Consider the following 18,771-nt stretch of genomic DNA (forward strand, 5'->3'; position numbering starts at 1 on the left):
TCAGCCCTAGAAATGGTTGTAATCCTGACTCAGCCTTCTCGATTGATAAAATCAGCACGGTAACGATTGTGACAGCACAATCTTTACTTTCCATAATGCTTTCGGATCTTCGCGTTCGTTCAAATTGTCTCTTTAAATTTAGTCTGCTTTTTCAAGTTCTTGTCCAATTATAACCAGCGGAATTCTTCCTGTCTGATTTTCGCGCTTTTCATTGGTCGCGAAAATTAAGTGACTCCTTTTGAAAGAATTTTCATAAGTAAGCATGTTAGTCCAAACTGACCCTTCCTAATTCGTCCTTTTCATCAAATAAGAACGTTCATCGACAGAATCGCTGCTGATTCGTGCCATCGAACTCCTTCAACTGAAAATTCGTTTCGTACTGAGGCAAAAACTGATAATGCCACAGAAACAAAAACCAAAAGCAAATCTCTGTTGTGGTTATCATTTTTGTATAAGCGACGAAGCCCAATAATTCACAGTTAAAGCTGTGTTTCTCGGAAAAATAAAGTTTTCGATTTATTGACCATTTTTTGAAACTGTTCGGACTTTTCTCAAAACTTAGACCCTTTTTAGCAGAACAAAAATATTAGTTTTGGAAAGTTAAGTTTTTTTGAGCTTTTGAACTCGTCTGTAGAATTTTTTTGACTTTTCTTTGAACCGGCTGAAAGATTTTCTCCTGTAGAAGCGACGTCTTATTTTTTGCATGAAAAAAAAACATTCTCATAATTTTTCACCCTTCACTTTTGTTCCAGAAGAGAAACAACTAAGGGTTTGGGCAAAGTCCTATTATTGAAACTACCCATTTCATCACACATCAGATAAACAAAGTTATCTAGACACCTACCTCCAGCTTTAGGTGGGGCCCCTAGTTATCTTTAATCAAGACGCACGAAAATTTTGGTTCTTTTTTTTTAAATAAACTTTTTAAAATTTGTTTCAACTTGTTTTTCATGTTTTCGTGTTGTATCGCGAGAAGTGCGGAGCTCCGATTCGCCCCTGTGTCCCTTCTGTCAATTTTCCTCAGAATAATGCATTCTAGAAAAGGTACCACAAAGGCTCTCTGCGAGAGCCGTTTAGGCTCTGGCAGCTGTTGGCTATGGAAACGGAAAAAAGAGCCTTTTAGGTACCTTTCAATTTCTTAGGACATTTTGCACCATTTAATTTTTTTGACTTCGTCTCAATTACTATTCAGCATCTTTTTTGAAATTTTTATCATCAATTTTTTTTATATTGTTTTGCAAGTGTTGCGAAGCTCCGCTTTACCCCTATATATTTGTGAGTAGCTGGTAGTACTCAATTATTCCAGCTTTCGATGACTTCATCTGTACCTAGTATGCCTGACTAGAGTATGAGGAACGAAAATTGTGCTGGAATATAAAATATCAATTTCCCAGTGAACTTTATGAGTAGGGCATTTCCATTTTGTCGGTTTTTTTTTCAGAAGAATGCCTCCTAGAAAAGGTACCAAAAAAGCTCTCGCAGCTGGTGGCAATGGAAACGGAAAAGAAGCTATCACCACGTTGAAGCAAAATGAGAAGAAGCTTCAACATGAACTGATAAATCTTTTTGATAAAGTGCAAAATGGAAAATTGGACAATGAAACAGCAGTGTCGATTCTCAGACGTTATTATGAAAAGGTTTAGTGTTTCTTTCATTTTGTTGAACTGTTTTTTTGTTGATTAATGAAAATAAGCTGACGTTTAGGCAAGAGGAGTCACTGGTCAGAATGAAATTGAAAATATTCCAGACTTCGCAGAAAACATCCAAGATTTCAATACTTTTATCAGTGGAATTTTGGTACAAAATTATGAGATACCTGAAAAATCGTTTCCCGTGGAAAAGAGCCTAAAACTTTTTGCCTCATTTGCTTGCTACTGTATAGGCGAAGAGTTGCCTTTTGTGGATCAATTAACATGGCTAATTGAACAGGTTAGTCTGCAATTTTTGTTATTTTGTTTTGTATAGAGTTTAGATCTGCTATCATTGAAAATGCATTTAGTTTCACGACGATCAGCGAAAACAGTTTCGTCTGAAAACATGTCAACTTATACTGAATATCATGACCCTGTGCGCGAGCGAAGAAATTGACCTGAGCGTTGGCCTCTGGAACAAACTCCGCAATATTCTGCTGGTTCGGAGCAGAGACAAATCCTCGGAGGCGCGACTGATGGCAGTGAAGGCACTCGTGTTTTTTCAGCCTCAATTAGATGATGAAGATATGGAAGATGATGCAGCTACGCGCACTCAGGTGTTGGACAAAGATGCTGTCGTGAAACGTGAGATTTTTGCAGAATTGAATGAAGCTTAGAAAAATTGTTTGGAAAGAGGTTTTTACTATTTAACGCTTTAAATGGAAGCTCGTATCGAACTTTTATTTTTTTTCGCGGTTTCCTAATTTGCAGTTTTTACTCAACCCAAACATTATGAATTGGACAATTCTTTAAAAGGCAGCTTAATTGAGTTAAACTGGGCTATACTTTGTCGTTTCAGAACTAGCCTTTTTATTGGGCGCTGAATCAGCTGAAATACGCAAGGTGGTTCTATCTTCTCTCGTGGTTAACAACAACACAGTGTTGAAGTGTATTCTGCGACACTGCCGTGACGTGGACATGGGTTGTCGTGCAATTGCTGTTCAGACGCTGTCTCAGTTTGTTACCATTAAGGCTCTCTCGTTCCAGCAACGAGTGGATGTTCTAACGATTGCGTTCAGAAACTCATCCCATCGTAAGCCAATATTTGTTTCCCTTCTACCCTTGAGAATGGTACTTTTCAGACATGCTCAATTTATTCAAAATTCAAATAAAACTACCTTAATTTAGGTAGTAAATAAGTGTCGTCCGTTTCCGGTATTTGTTTCTTTTCAATTAATTTTCTTAAAAAAATGGTGACATTTTTTCGGATTCGTGATTTTTTGCCTAGTTACAGTCGTATCAGTTCCCTTTTTTTAATGAAATTTGTTTTCTTCGACTTTTTAATTTAGCCTGGGTTTATTTTGATTTTGAGTTTTTTACTCTTGTTGAAACCTTGTATCTTGTCATTTTACCAATTCTGATATTGCGTTTTTGCGAGGGCAAAAATTCTTGTTCATTAAATTCAGGTATTATTACACTTGCGAGAGCAAGTTTCTTGAAAGCGGGAACAAGACTTTCCAGTAAACAATTTTTCTTGCAAGTTTTAACTTTTCAATTTGCTTTTTTTATTGAACCTTCACAACTTTCTGGTTCTTTCAGACTTGGCCTAGAGTGACGCCGTCGCCTTTGTACCCTAAGCTATGGGGTTCGACTCTCGGTCAGATTTGTTTTGTTTTCAGTTTATATATGCCATTGAAAAAAAAATTCGGTAAAATTGAATTGTTGAACTTCCGTTATTCTGCTAAAATTTTGTTGGCTTAGTTGCCACATCACAAATCTTGTTTGTCCTGTTAGCAACCTTCAATGCAAGTGTTGTTCTGTGTAGGTTCAGGGAGGTGGACTTGAAATTATTTTTTAAATCAGTTTGTTTTTCGGCTCATCAGGTGTCTATTCAAAGATTGTTTGGCTTAGTTGCCACATCACTCATTTTTTTTTGTTGTAGGCATTTTCCTGCAGTGCAAGATTAGTTGAAAGTACAAGATTTGTTCATTCTAGTCTCAGGTGGTACTTGAAACTGTAAAGATTTTTTTCTGAAATCATATTTTTTCTGCTCAAATTGTATCTGCTCAAAGATTGCAGGCTTTATTTAATCTTCGGAAGTTTTGTTCCGTTACTAATTGTTCCGACTTTCGATACGAAAGTAAGGGAATATTTGTGCTCGGATTGGGTTTTTTTTCTTCAGACAAATTTCGACTTTTTAACTAGCCATTTTTGACGGAATTTTTTAATATCATTCAAAAGGTATTGTTGTCCTCAGCTTAAAATTGAAAAGATATTTCACCTGTGATCATTTTTCGTAAAGTTATGAGGGTTTAAAGATTGCAATTTTGACCAATTTGGCGGTATAATTCGCGCTATTAACAGGTAAGCGGAGAGTTAATCCGTCTTAGAAATTGTTCCAAATTGGTTGAAAGAAGCTTATTCGCCATAACTGATTTGTTACAAGGAGCGAAATTTATCCCTTTGTTCTTTATATGGCGTGTGGGGTGATGATTTTCATGTAAAATTCAAATTTAAAAAAATGCATTTTATTTTATTACATTTAATTTTTTTAGGTTGTTACTGCTCCATAAGCCTTAAAAGGCAGTCGGAACATTCAGGGCTTCGCCCTGATACAAGCAGTCTTGTTTAGTTTTCAAATTTCTGGTATGTTAGTCTCGAAGGAACTTCTATCGAGACATGGGTTTTTTTCAATTTTTTTTTACTTATGTTTGTTTTTCAACGAGGTTTTTCAATTTTTTTTACTTATGTTTGTGTTAATCGCAAGTGGCGCGAAGCTCCGCTTCGCCTCTGTGTGAAGTATAGTTCGTTGTTCTTGGTTTTCAAATAGTTTTGTTTGTTCACGATTCTAAGCAGAACCCAAAATTCTAAATAGTGGCTGAGTTTTGAAGAATGTTGATGAATTGACAGGTTTTATATCTCGATTGCTGCCTACCTATTGTTTGCCGTGGAAATTCTCTGTTTGTCTAGTTTTTTGCGGCGCGATTTTTCTAAACTGATGCATAGAACACGTTATATATTCATTCCACGAAAAAGACTAAACCAATTATAACTACTTTCTGGTGCGTGTTCGTTCTTGATCAGAGCGATCCTTATCTGCTCATTTTTCGAAAAAGACTAAACCAATTATAACTACTTTCTGGTGCGTGTTCGTTCTTGATCAGAGCGATCCTTATCTGCTCATTTTTCGAAAAAGACTAAACCAATTATAACTACTTTCTGGTGTGTGTTCGTTCTTGATCAGAGCGATCCTTATCTGCTCATTTTTCGAAAAAGACTAAACCAATTATAACTACTTTCTGGTGCGTGTTCGTTCTTGATCAGAGCGATCCTTTTCTGCTCATTTTTTAGGTTAACTGGTTTTGGGGGTGAATTGACAACTGTGTTGTGCATCTAAAGGGAAATACTTGGTGTATAGTTATTGCATACTGCTAAATGATAAAAAGTCCGTGCATTTTATATCAGTCAGAAGTAGCTGCATATACTGATATTATATTGCAGAAAGAAAATTTGGTCTTTCTGATTATTAATAAGGAATGTATCGTTCCTGACACCGGCTTTGACTAATTAAAGAAGGAACTTGAACTCCTTTAGACCAAAAACTCTCGAAAAAAAATCAATTGATTACAAGGACTAAACTTCATCTAATAATATTTTATTTGCAAATTGGCTCCGTCCGTTTTTTTGGCTCTTCAACACTTTTCGTTGCTTTCAATTTTTCTATTGTCATAGTCGTTTTACGTGTTAAAATTGCTAAATGCTTGATGCTGCTATAAAAGTTTTCTTTGTAATATGACAACGGGAAATTAGTTTTTTAAAACTGAAATTCAAATATTGGTGCAAACTGGCATAGAGATTTTTTGCTACTAAAGTTGTGTGATTTGTTTAACAGCTGCAATGGAAGCTGCGGTGAAGAGTCTTCTGAACAGCTGGCTGTCCCAGGTGGGAGGAGGCATCTCTGACTTCCTCAAGGTCATCGACCCTGTCTTGAATCCTCTTCTCTGCTCCAAACTGGTCCACACCATCTGTATCTCCCTCCCCAATCCACAAATGGCTCTGGACAGTTTCGATGTTTTGGACGAAAGGTTATTTTTTGCAGTTTTCTTCTACGTCTTTCGTGAATAATGGTTGATTTTAAGTGCTAATATGGAATCATTTTGTCCTGTATCTGGGTTTTCACTAAAATATAAGTATCATTTTCAATGACTTTTCTTGAACTTATTTAAGAAGGTTCTTTCACATGATTTTGAACCAAAGATTTTTTAAGTGTTTCAATTATATTGTAAAAACAGCGGAAGTTAAGTTTATTATATCAGTACATCGTGTTTTTATTCAAGTTTCAAGCCGCCAGGACGTAAGTCATTACTCTACCATTTCTAATGAATGTACTCAATGATATAAATGTGTTACTTTTTGCAGGAAATTGTTGAGCGAGGAGTGGTGTTCTCCTGAGAATGCGTTCCAGTGGATCAAACTGCTGGAGTTCCTCAAGGACCAACACCAGACAGAACTGCTGGATAAGAACACGCCCAATGTCTCAGAGTTCGCTCACTTCTTAGCCCAGTAAGCATCTATAATACGCAGTGATCGAATTTAAAACGGCCATTTTAATGAAATACGATTGCGAGAAACAAGAACCCTCGCGACATATTTAAAGAGTCTGATACTACGTCAAAAATCAAAAATTAAATTCGATCTTTCGAATCAAAGAAATAAAATAAATGGTTTCAATTTGAAGCTCTTTTTCCTACCCCCCCCCCCCCCCAACCCAACCCCTCACACAACTATCAATTTTATGGTGTAACGAGTGGTTTTACAAGGTTAATTAGGGAGACCAAATATGTTTGGCACAGCCTAATTAGTCCGCATGTCAATTTTCAAAACGATAGGACAATGTCAACAGTAGCTTTTTTAGTTAAAAATTGCAGGTGGGGTGAGGGAAAAGAAAAAGAGCCCAATTTGATAATGCTTGTTTGGCCATCTCAATTCATTGAAGTTGTTTCGTTGAATTAAAAGATCAATTTAATTTTTGACTTCTGACGTAGTATCACTCTTTAAATATGTCGTAATTTTTTTTCAGGAAAAGTCTTAAAATTTGTTCAGGCTCAAATTTACTTCGGGAATCGAAAAAAAAATGATTGAAAAATTACTTTTTTGTATTTGGAAAAATATGAATCAAGTTAAACCTTAAAATTTCAAAAGCTTTAACTTGATTTATGTTTTCTTAAATACAAATTTCAGAAAATTTTAATCAATTTTTTCGGTTCCCTTGAGTTATCTTACACTTCCAAGCATCTGTTTCCTTTGTTTTCTGAAGTTTTTAGTTACTATTTTTGAATATAAAAGGGTACAGTTCTCTTCTTCCGGCAACATTGATTAACAACGTTTAAGAAATATTTGAATCAAATATATACATTTCATCCTAGAGTTTTAATCAATAGCGGTTTTTCTATGAGACTTACATTTGATTCTAGTAGAGAATATTTATTAAGACGATGATTTAATTGAAAATCTTTCAGGATCAAACTCTTTTGTGTCAGCTTTGATACCTACTTAAACGATATTGACGAATGTGCAGCTCAGTTACTCTTTGGACGCCTGTGTTTTGTTTTTGTTTCAACTTGCTCAAATGCTTCATGGACTTGTTTTTGTACTGATGTTTATTTAATATGATCTTCTTTTTCAGCCACTCGAAAAAACTTGGCGAGACGGACGTGGAAGACGAATTGATCAGTCGGACGTTCGTTCTGCAGCAGTTCCTCGACATCGCAGAGCTCCTGGATCTGTCCATGGACGAAGTGGGAAGGTCAGAATTTAGTTTCCATCTTTGCTGAGATATCTTTGAATCTGAATTATATATCTAGCTTGTTTAAAAACTCTACTGATTAGGAAGTCTACTGATAAAAAGTCTACTTAATTGCAAAACTCTTGATGCATCAGTTTTGTAGAATCATTTTGGGAAAACTTTGTAGGTTTCTTTTTTTAAATATCATATTCAGGATTGAAATTGTTTGGGTTTGTTTAAGGAAAAATCTCGCGCAAGTGTTGGAATGTAATCTGAGAAACGCTTCCAACAACGAGTACTCGCGACTTGTGACACAAGAGTTGAAATTGCTCTATAAGCTACTCGGGAAACAGAAATTCATTCACGCTTCTTTGGACGCCATCGACGAGTTGCGATTTCCTCTCGGAGGCACGAGCAGCGACGACTTCGAAGTGCAGAAAGGCCGTGCGATGAATAAGTCGGCGACTGAAATGGGAAACCAGTCAGTAGCGGGAAGTGCGAATGAATCATCAGTATCGTCTTTGGACGCGAGTGGGCAGATAGTAGATTTGGAAACCAGTATGCTAAGAGAGCAACAGTTTCAGGTACATTTAAAGCAATGTTTGAATCTGAGATTCTTTGTGAAAGTTTTTATTGTAAGCTTTAACCGATTCGTTGAATGAGCCTCAATGCGGCTGTCTTCGTTCGTGACTATTCACCAAATTAATGAAAAATGGTTTAAATGAAAAAGGAGCTTGCGTTCAATATTTGCTTAGAAAAAAATAATGTGTTCCAGCCGTTCATTTAATTCATTTCATTTCTTTAGTTAAAACGGAGGGAAGCTCCAATATCGAACAGCAAAAGTGTAAATTTTACGAAAATCGGGATGGACTTCTAATTTAAAAGAGGTTTTTCTTTTCATATGTCCCAGCGGAATAAAAACTTTACCTAACGCTCAGGGTTTCTCGAATCTTATCAAAACAGTGTCAATCATAATTTGTTCTTGAACTTCGAAGAGCTTTAAGGCCATGTTTTTTCTTTTAAATTCAAAGTTTGAAGTTTTTGTTTAAAAAAAAAACAGTCCGTTTTCTGTTTCATTGCGTTCATTGACTCTTTTCTTACAGTCTGTTGGCTATGTTTTGTTTTTTAAACGTGTGCAACGTAGTGTGATTACTGCACTCCATTTTTTTCCAGGCTAACTCGCAAATACTGTTGCTACTTTTGGTGGAACCATTATTCTCTCAAAAGTGGTGAAAAAACCGGCGACTAACATGTGTGTCGCATATTACGGTAGTCTCTTTACACCGTACTCGACGGCCTTAAAAACTTCGAGTGGGGAGGGGTTTGGGACTTTTAACCCATTTTTGGATTTTTCATTTTCTCAAAAATTACTCTGCCAAAACATCATTTAAAAAACATGTTCATGGAATTTTCTCTGCACATGTTGATACCCCCTTTTTTGTGTTGAAAAAGATATAGCCTTAGGAAATGTCTTAATTTTGGAGTTTTGACTTTTTTTGGAAAGTTAAGAAGTTTTTGACTTTTGTGGAACTACCCTGCCAAATCTAAGATAAAGGATTTAATCGAAAGAAAATTTTTTGTAAAAACTAGTTTGACTTAGAAAGGGTCTACTTCTTGTTTACCGGTTCTTTAAAAAGCCGAAGGTTACAGGTGCAATCGAAAGATTGTCGCTAGGTTTTTTTTCTACATAGCTGCTACGCCCTTTTTGTAGGAATCAATGTTAGATCTAGCGAACGTCATTTTTGGGTTTTTTTTATTTCCTTAAAAATACGGTGCCAAAACTGAGATAGACTTCAATCGAAAGAAAAAATTTCAGGGGTATCCCATGTGGCTGCAAGTTTTCTCAGTTTTGGTACGGAATTTGCTATGGTCTTTGACCTTTTGACATTTTTTTGAATTCAGTCAATTTTCCCAAAACTAGTGTTTCTATTCTCAAATAGGATATCAATCGAATTGAGTTGTTTTAAAGATCTCCTCTGCTTACGTTTTTCTCAGTAAATTTTACAGGGAATCTGCTATGGACTTAGTGTCCATTTTTGAAAGTTTTGTTATATATTTGCAAAATTACCCTTTACCTTTCGCATTTGAATTTTTTCGGAAAATTTGTCTAATAGATAGCCTCAGCTGGGCCACAGTTTTTTTTCACAAGTGACCTTGCGGCAGATGCGAGGACGCTATACTTGTAATCTACAGGTGCGAGGTTTAAATCCGTATCATTGAATTACTTTTAATTTTATTTGGTGGTACGTATCAGGTGCTGTTTAGCATTGGCAATGTAATAGCACCTGTAGCTGCCGTTTTCTTGCTTGTTTACGAAGTGCAGCTCAGCTTTGCATCTGTGTGTTACTAGGCGTGAGGGCTATAATGAAAAAGAACCGAAAAGTAGTATAATGAAAAAGAACCGAAAAGTTTTTTGGGCTTCAAGTAGTATACTCAATCTTCTTTTTCAGTTGAACAAACTGCGCGTGGAGATTATAAAGTGTCGAGATGTGATGGATTCTTTTGTGGCAGAGAGGGATTTCATGAGGGCACAGGAGGAGAAGGAGACTCTCACTCAGCTGGAGAGGCAGAAGGATGAGATACAGAAGAGCATAGATGAGTTGAAGAACGTCAAGGTCACAAGAGGCCTCAAGGACAAGAATAAGAAACAGAAGGAAGGTAATCGAATTGAAAAATTAAATTATAAATGTAGTTAAGCCAAATAAAATCAAACACGATTGCTGTTGTTTTGCGTTCAGCTCAATTTCTGGATCTACAACCAAAAACATCCCCAACACAAGAAAAAAATCTTTTGCACTCATGGGGAATTTTTTAAATTTCCTGATTTGCCCACTGCAAGGCCCCCCTAGGCGAGGGGTTGTCATCCTCAAAAGTAATTGACTTCTGTGCAAGAAGCATAGAAAGTTCTTGCCAGCTCTTGACCCGATGACAGTTATGAATGCAAAAGATTTTTATCTTGTGTTGAGGGTGTTTTTGGTGGTAGATCCAGAAATTGAGCTGAACGCAAAACAACGCACCAATCGTGTTTGAGTTTATTTGGCTTTAGAATACATTTATAATTTAATTTATCGTACCAGAGCGTTAAGAATTCAATCACCTCAAAAATTGTGGCTGAAGTTTAAAAGATAAAGTGTCATTTCCAGCGAAAAATAATGAAGCTTAGCAGATTGAGATAACCTGGGTGCGAAGTCGCGTAAATTCCCTATTTAGTTTTCTTGCTGTCATGAAAACTTCGACTGTTAAGTTATGAAAATTGGCTCTTCCTGGGGATTTCTAGAAAATAAAGTGACGGAACTAAGGGCGCAAAATTTATTAAAAACGCTCTTTCAATGGGCTAGCTTGACACAATTGCGCATGCACAAGGGCTGAAATTTTCATTATTGTGTATCGTGTAATATTTATAGTGATACTTAACTGTGCATTTTTCTCGCGGCCCATTTTGTTTAATCAAAATTATTTTTAACAGGTGAGAACAACAAAGAAGACGAGGTCGGAGAAAAGTGCGGAGAAGGCGATGCTAGTGATTCTCACGAAAATGATGGGATGAGATCGGGTCAGAATCGAGAGAGCACAGAGGAAACGGTACGATTGGTTCAGATATATTGACTAGTTTTTGATCGAAATGTCTAAAAATCTATTGGATAAAATCTTTTTGTGTGAGTAGCCCAAAAATGCTAATAGCAAAAGTTTTTAGCATACTAAATATTTTGTTTCGAAATCTTTGTTTGCTTCTGCTTTGAAACTAGATCAGAACAAAAGACTTCTTTGAGCATGAACTTCATGGCAAAACTGAACGCTGAAAATTTTTATTGTTCCGACTTTCGATACGAAAGCAACGGAATATTTGTACTCGGGGTGGGTTTTTTTTCTTCAGACAAATTTCGACTTTTTAACGAGCCATTTTTGACAGATTTTTTAAATACCATTCAAAAAGTATTGTTGTCCTGAGCTTAAATTTATTATTTCACCTGTGATAATTTTTCCGTAAAGTTATGGGCGATTAAAGATTGCCATTTTGGCCAATTTGGGACAATTAACGTGCTATATATTTCGCGCTATTAACGCGTAAGCGGAGATATAATCCGCTTTGGAAACCGTTCCAGATTGGTTGAAAGAAGCGTATTCGCCATAATTGATTTTTACAAGGAGCGAAATTTGTCCTTTTGTTCTTTATATGGCGTGTGGGGGATGATTTTCATGTAAAAATCAAATTAAAAAAAATTCATTTTATTTTATTACATTTAATTTTTTTATATTATTACTGCTCCACAAACCTTAAAAGGCAGTCGGAATATTCAGGGCTTGGCATTAGATGGTGTGACTAATCCAATATTTCATTCTTTTCAAAATTTCTCATAAAGTAAGTTGAGAACATTGTTTTTATTTTCGATCCAATATTTCTTGATGTGTTTGAAGTTCTCAAAAAGCTGTAAATGATTTTTTAACTGAGTTTTTTTTGGTTTTAGCAGTTAAATAGAACATAAACTTTCACATAATGAAGTTTAGCTTGGTGCTCTCTATCGTTTATTTGATTCAAATCTACTTAGAAGAATTAGCACTGCTCTACTTATTGAAAACCCGCTTGCGATGTTGAGTATTAATTTCATAGATTAATTTCCGCTGCTCTTTACAACGTCTTTTTTAATTAATAATTAAGTTAATTTTGGTGTCACACCATCTGTCAAGCAAACTTTTCTAGACGGATAGGTTAGTGTGACGCCTTAGTGTTGTAAAGAAACCTTATCTTGCTCGTTTTTCACGCAGTTTGAAAATTTTTACCAAATACTGGTTTTGCAAGTTGCTAATTATGGTAACATATGTTTGCTAAAGAGAATACTTTGGTCTTAATTATTTCACAGAATGTCATGCGTTGTCGTGCAGACATTCTGTGTCATGCAGTTTGGTATTAGTTATTTCGCAGGTATTCATGCTGAATGTTATTCAACTTAGCAAGTTAAGTTTGAGTTTATAGATGGAAGAATTAATTACTATAAGTACTTCTTAAGCATATTAGAGTTAAGAAGAAAAAAGAAACGCATCTAGATAACTTTAGGTCAAGAAGTTATTTAGACCTCTGAAAAACCTATATTCTGGGATACCAATTGCAAACTGCATGCTTATTTCTTTTTTTCTTACAATTTTTTGTTCCGACTTTCGTTATCAAAGTAACGGAATATTTGTGCTCGGGGTGGGTTTTTTTCTTCACGCAAATTTCGACTTTTTATCTAGCCATTTTTGCCAAAAATTTTTTCATCATTCAAAAAGTATAGTTGTTCTGAGCTTAAATTTAGAGAAGATATTTCACCCGTGATATTTTTTTGTTCAGTTGTTGGGGTTAAAAGATAGACATTTTTGCCAATTTGGGACAATCAGTGCGCAATTTATTTCGCGCTTTTAACGCGTAAGCGGAAGATTTAATTCACTTTAGAAATCGTTTAAAATTGTTACTATCAAGAAACTTATCATTTTGTATTTAATGTGGTGTGTGGGGATCATTTTTACAAAAAATCTCAAATAAAAAAATGTTCGTTTTATTTTAATTTAATTTTTTTTTTCATGTTATTATTTCATGCTATATATTTCGCGCTATTAACGCGTAAGCGGAGACATAATCCGTCTTAGAAATCGTTCCAAATTGGTTGAAAGAAGCTTATTCGCCATAATTGATTTTTTAAAGGAGCGAAATTTATCCTTTTCTTTATATGGCGTGTGAGGGGATGAGTTTCATGTAAAATTCAAATTAAAAAAAATTCATTTTATTTTATAACATTTAATTTTTTTTATATTATTACTGCTCCACAAACCTTAAAAGGCAGTCGGTATATTCAGGGCTTCGCACTGATGCGAGCATTTTTGTTCAGTTTTCGAACCAGCAGTGAAATATAAATTTACAGAAAGACATGGAAAACACTTACTGCGTGGCTTAAAACGCTCCTTTTCACAGAATAAATTGCGGCTTTTGCGGAAAGTATCGGCAGCTTAGAATAGAATTATTTTTGTCGTATTTTATACGGTGCTCATTTTTTTAAAAACCTTATAAGACTAGAATTGTTATCTGATTGCACAAGCAATGCTTGTGTTGTAGTATGAACTATCTTTTTTTCCAACCTAAGTCGCAAATATTGTTGCGATAAAATGAACACATTTTATCGCAACAATATTTGCGACTTAGGTTGGAAAAAAAGATAGTGTTCATTTTTTTCAATAACCAACTATTAAGTACAGCCAATGCTAACAATTTTAGCACACTATTATTGTTCCGACTTCTGTAACGAAAGTAACGGAATATTTGTGCTCGGCGTGGTTTTTTTCTTCTGACAAATTTCGACTTTTTACCTAGCCATTTTTGACAGATTTTTTAAATACCATTCAAAAAGTATTGTTGTCCTGAGCTTAAATTTATTATTTCACCTGTGATAATTTTTCCGTAAAGTTATGGGCGATTAAAGATTGCCATTTTGGCCAATTTGGGACAATTAACGTGCTATATATTTCGCGCTATTAACGCGTAAGCGGAGATATAATCCGCTTTGGAAACCGTTCCAGATTGGTTGAAAGAAGCGTATTCGCCATAATTGATTTTTACAAGGAGCGAAATTTGTCCTTTTGTTCTTTATATGGCGTGTGGGGGATGATTTTCATGTAAAAATCAAATTAAAAAAAATTCATTTTATTTTATTACATTTAATTTTTTTATATTATTACTGCTCCACAAACCTTAAAAGGCAGTCGGAATATTCAGGGCTTGGCATTAGATGGTGTGACTAATCCAATATTTCATTCTTTTCAAAATTTCTCATAAAGTCTAAGTTGAGAACATTGTTTTTATTTTCGATCCAATATTTCTTGATGTGTTTGAAGTTCTCAAAAAGCTGTAAATGATTTTTTAACTGAGTTTTTTTTGGTTTTAGCAGTTAAATAGAACATAAACTTTCACATAATGAAGTTTAGTTTGGTGCTCTCTATCGTTTATTTGATTCAAATCTACTTAGAAGAATTAGCACTGCTCTACTTATTGAAAACCCGCTTGCGATGTTGAGTATTAATTTCATAGATTAATTTCCGCTGCTCTTTACAACGTCTTTTTTAATTAATAATTAAGTTAATTTTGGTGTCACACCATCTGTCAAGCAAACTTTTCTAGACGGATAGGTTAGTGTGACGCCTTAGTGTTGTAAAGAAACCTTATCTTGCTCGTTTTTCACGCAGTTTGAAAATTTTTACCAAATACTGGTTTTGCAAGTTGCTAATTATGGTAACATATGTTTGCTAAAGAGAATACTTTGGTCTTAATTATTTCACAGAATGTCATGCGTTGTCGTGCAGACATTCTGTGTCATGCAGTTTGGTATTAGTTATTTCGCAGGTATTCATGCTGAATGTTATTCAACTTAGCAAGTTAAGTTTGAGTTTATAGATGGAAGAATTAATTACTATAAGTACTTCTTAAGCATATTAGAGTTAAGAAGAAAAAAGAAACGCATCTAGATAACTTTAGGTCAAGAAGTTATTTAGACCTCTGAAAAACCTATATTCTGGGATACCAATTGCAAACTGCATGCTTATTTCTTTTTTTCTTACAATTTTTTGTTCCGACTTTCGTTATCAAAGTAACGGAATATTTGTGCTCGGGGTGGGTTTTTTTCTTCACGCAAATTTCGACTTTTTATCTAGCCATTTTTGCCAAAAATTTTTTCATCATTCAAAAAGTATAGTTGTTCTGAGCTTAAATTTAGAGAAGATATTTCACCCGTGATATTTTTTTGTTCAGTTGTTGGGGTTAAAAGATAGACATTTTTGCCAATTTGGGACAATCAGTGCGCAATTTATTTCGCGCTTTTAACGCGTAAGCGGAAGATTTAATTCACTTTAGAAATCGTTTAAAATTGTTACTATCAAGAAACTTATCATTTTGTATTTAATGTGGTGTGTGGGGATCATTTTTACAAAAAATCTCAAATAAAAAAATGTTCGTTTTATTTTTATTTAATTTTTTTTTTCATGTTATTATTTCATGCTATATATTTCGCGCTATTAACGCGTAAGCGGAGACATAATCCGTCTTAGAAATCGTTCCAAATTGGTTGAAAGAAGCTTATTCGCCATAATTGATTTTTTAAAGGAGCGAAATTTATCCTTTTGTTCTTTATATGGCGTGTGAGGGGATGAGTTTCATGTAAAATTCAAATTAAAAAAAATTCATTTTATTTTATAACATTTAATTTTTTTTATATTATTACTGCTCCACAAACCTTAAAAGGCAGTCGGTATATTCAGGGCTTCGCACTGATGCGAGCATTTTTGTTCAGTTTTCGAACCAGCAGTGAAATATAAATTTACAGAAAGACATGGAAAACACTTACTGCGTGGCTTAAAACGCTCCTTTTCACAGAATAAATTGCGGCTTTTGCGGAAAGTATCGGCAGCTTAGAATAGAATTATTTTGTCGTATTTTATACGGTGCTCATTTTTTTAAAAACCTTATAAGACTAGAATTGTTATCTGATTGCACAAGCAATGCTTGTGTTGTAGTATGAACTATCTTTTTTTCCAACCTAAGTCGCAAATATTGTTGCGATAAAATGAACACATTTTATCGCAACAATATTTGCGACTTAGGTTGGAAAAAAAGATAGTGTTCATTTTTTTCAATAACCAACTATTAAGTACAGCCAATGCTAACAATTTTAGCACACTATTATTGTTCCGACTTCTGTAACGAAAGTAACGGAATATTTGTGCTCGGCGTGGTTTTTTTCTTCTGACAAATTTCGACTTTTTACCTAGCCATTTTTGACAGATTTTTTAAATACCATTCAAAAAGTATTGTTGTCCTGAGCTTAAATTTATTATTTCACCTGTGATAATTTTTCCGTAAAGTTATGGGCGATTAAAGATTGCCATTTTGGCCAATTTGGGACAATTAACGTGCTATATATTTCGCGCTATTAACGCGTAAGCGGAGATATAATCCGCTTTGGAAACCGTTCCAGATTGGTTGAAAGAAGCGTATTCGCCATAATTGATTTTTACAAGGAGCGAAATTTGTCCTTTTGTTCTTTATATGGCGTGTGGGGGATGATTTTCATGTAAAAATCAAATTAAAAAAAATTCATTTTATTTTATTACATTTAATTTTTTTATATTATTACTGCTCCACAAACCTTAAAAGGCAGTCGGAATATTCAGGGCTTGGCATTAGATGGTGTGACTAATCCAATATTTCATTCTTTTCAAAATTTCTCATAAAGTCTAAGTTGAGAACATTGTTTTTATTTTCGATCCAATATTTCTTGATGTGTTTGAAGTTCTCAAAAAGCTGTAAATGATTTTTTAACTGAGTTTTTTTTGGTTTTAGCAGTTAAATAGAACATAAACTTTCACATAATGAAGTTTAGTTTGGTGCTCTCTATCGTTTATTTGATTCAAATCTACTTAGAAGAATTAGCACTGCTCTACTTATTGAAAACCCGCTTGCGATGTTGAGTATTAATTTCATAGATTAATTTCCGCTGCTCTTTACAACGTCTTTTTTAATTAATAATTAAGTTAATTTTGGTGTCACACCATCTGTCAAGCAAACTTTTCTAGACGGATAGGTTAGTGTGACGCCTTAGTGTTGTAAAGAAACCTTATCTTGCTCGTTTTTCACGCAGTTTGAAAATTTTTACCAAATACTGGTTTTGCAAGTTGCTAATTATGGTAACATATGTTTGCTAAAGAGAATACTTTGGTCTTAATTATTTCACAGAATGTCATGCGTTGTCGTGCAGACATTCTGTGTCATGCAGTTTGGTATTAGTTATTTCGCAGGTATTCATGCTGAATGTTATTCAACTTAGCAAGTTAAGTTTGAGTTTATAGATGGAAGAATTAATTACTATAAGTACTTCTTAAGCATATTAGAGTTAAGAAGAAAAAAGAAACGCATCTAGATAACTTTAGGTCAAGAAGTTATTTAGACCTCTGAAAAACCTATATTCTGGGATACCAATTGCAAACTGCATGCTTATTTCTTTTTTTCTTACAATTTTTTGTTCCGACTTTCGTTATCAAAGTAACGGAATATTTGTGCTCGGGGTGGGTTTTTTTCTTCACGCAAATTTCGACTTTTTATCTAGCCATTTTTGCCAAAAATTTTTTCATCATTCAAAAAGTATAGTTGTTCTGAGCTTAAATTTAGAGAAGATATTTCACCCGTGATATTTTTTTGTTCAGTTGTTGGGGTTAAAAGATAGACATTTTTGCCAATTTGGGACAATCAGTGCGCAATTTATTTCGCGCTTTTAACGCGTAAGCGGAAGATTTAATTCACTTTAGAAATCGTTTAAAATTGTTACTATCAAGAAACTTATCATTTTGTATTTAATGTGGTGTGTGGGGATCATTTTTACAAAAAATCTCAAATAAAAAAATGTTCGTTTTATTTTTATTTAATTTTTTTTTTCATGTTATTATTTCATGCTATATATTTCGCGCTATTAACGCGTAAGCGGAGACATAATCCGTCTTAGAAATCGTTCCAAATTGGTTGAAAGAAGCTTATTCGCCATAATTGATTTTTTAAAGGAGCGAAATTTATCCTTTTGTTCTTTATATGGCGTGTGAGGGGATGAGTTTCATGTAAAATTCAAATTAAAAAAAATTCATTTTATTTTATAACATTTAATTTTTTTTATATTATTACTGCTCCACAAACCTTAAAAGGCAGTCGGTATATTCAGGGCTTCGCACTGATGCGAGCATTTTTGTTCAGTTTTCGAACCAGCAGTGAAATATAAATTTACAGAAAGACATGGAAAACACTTACTGCGTGGCTTAAAACGCTCCTTTTCACAGAATAAATTGCGGCTTTTGCGGAAAGTATCGGCAGCTTAGAATAGAATTATTTTTGTCGTATTTTATACGGTGCTCATTTTTTTAAAAACCTTATAAGACTAGAATTGTTATCTGATTGCACAAGCAATGCTTGTGTTGTAGTATGAACTATCTTTTTTTCCAACCTAAGTCGCAAATATTGTTGCGATAAAATGAACACATTTTATCGCAACAATATTTGCGACTTAGGTTGGAAAAAAAGATAGTGTTCATTTTTTTCAATAACCAACTATTAAGTACAGCCAATGCTAACAATTTTAGCACACTATTATTGTTCCGACTTCTGTAACGAAAGTAACGGAATATTTGTGCTCGGCGTGGTTTTTTTCTTCTGACAAATTTCGACTTTTTACCTAGCCATTTTTGACGAGGTTTTTTTTATATCATTCAAAAAGTATTGTTGTCCTGAGCTTAAATTTGGAAACATATTTTGCCTGTGATCATTTTTCGTTAAGTTATGAGGGTTTAAAAATTGCC

At 34.4% G+C, this 18,771-nt stretch overlaps 1 protein-coding gene across 1 annotated transcript in view; it reads left to right on the forward strand.

Moving 5' to 3' along the window:
• The first annotated feature begins 1,445 nt into the window (after positions 1–1,445).
• LOC134841897 (condensin complex subunit 3-like) overlaps positions 1,446–18,771 on the forward strand; it is a 29,443-nt gene continuing 12,117 nt past the window's right edge. The window contains exons 1-10 of the mRNA XM_063857968.1: positions 1,446–1,637; positions 1,705–1,929; positions 2,000–2,276; positions 2,491–2,724; positions 5,524–5,716; positions 6,051–6,194; positions 7,318–7,437; positions 7,658–8,000; positions 9,867–10,074; positions 10,883–10,998. Of these exons, the coding sequence (XP_063714038.1) occupies positions 1,446–1,637; positions 1,705–1,929; positions 2,000–2,276; positions 2,491–2,724; positions 5,524–5,716; positions 6,051–6,194; positions 7,318–7,437; positions 7,658–8,000; positions 9,867–10,074; positions 10,883–10,998 (2,052 nt within the window). The remainder of the gene's footprint in view (positions 1,638–1,704; positions 1,930–1,999; positions 2,277–2,490; positions 2,725–5,523; positions 5,717–6,050; positions 6,195–7,317; positions 7,438–7,657; positions 8,001–9,866; positions 10,075–10,882; positions 10,999–18,771) is intronic.

The sequence above is a fragment of the Symsagittifera roscoffensis genome, chromosome 3, assembly GCF_963678635.1.
Source record: "Symsagittifera roscoffensis chromosome 3, txSymRosc1.1, whole genome shotgun sequence".
In the NCBI taxonomy this organism is placed as follows: Eukaryota; Metazoa; Xenacoelomorpha; order Acoela; family Convolutidae; genus Symsagittifera; species Symsagittifera roscoffensis.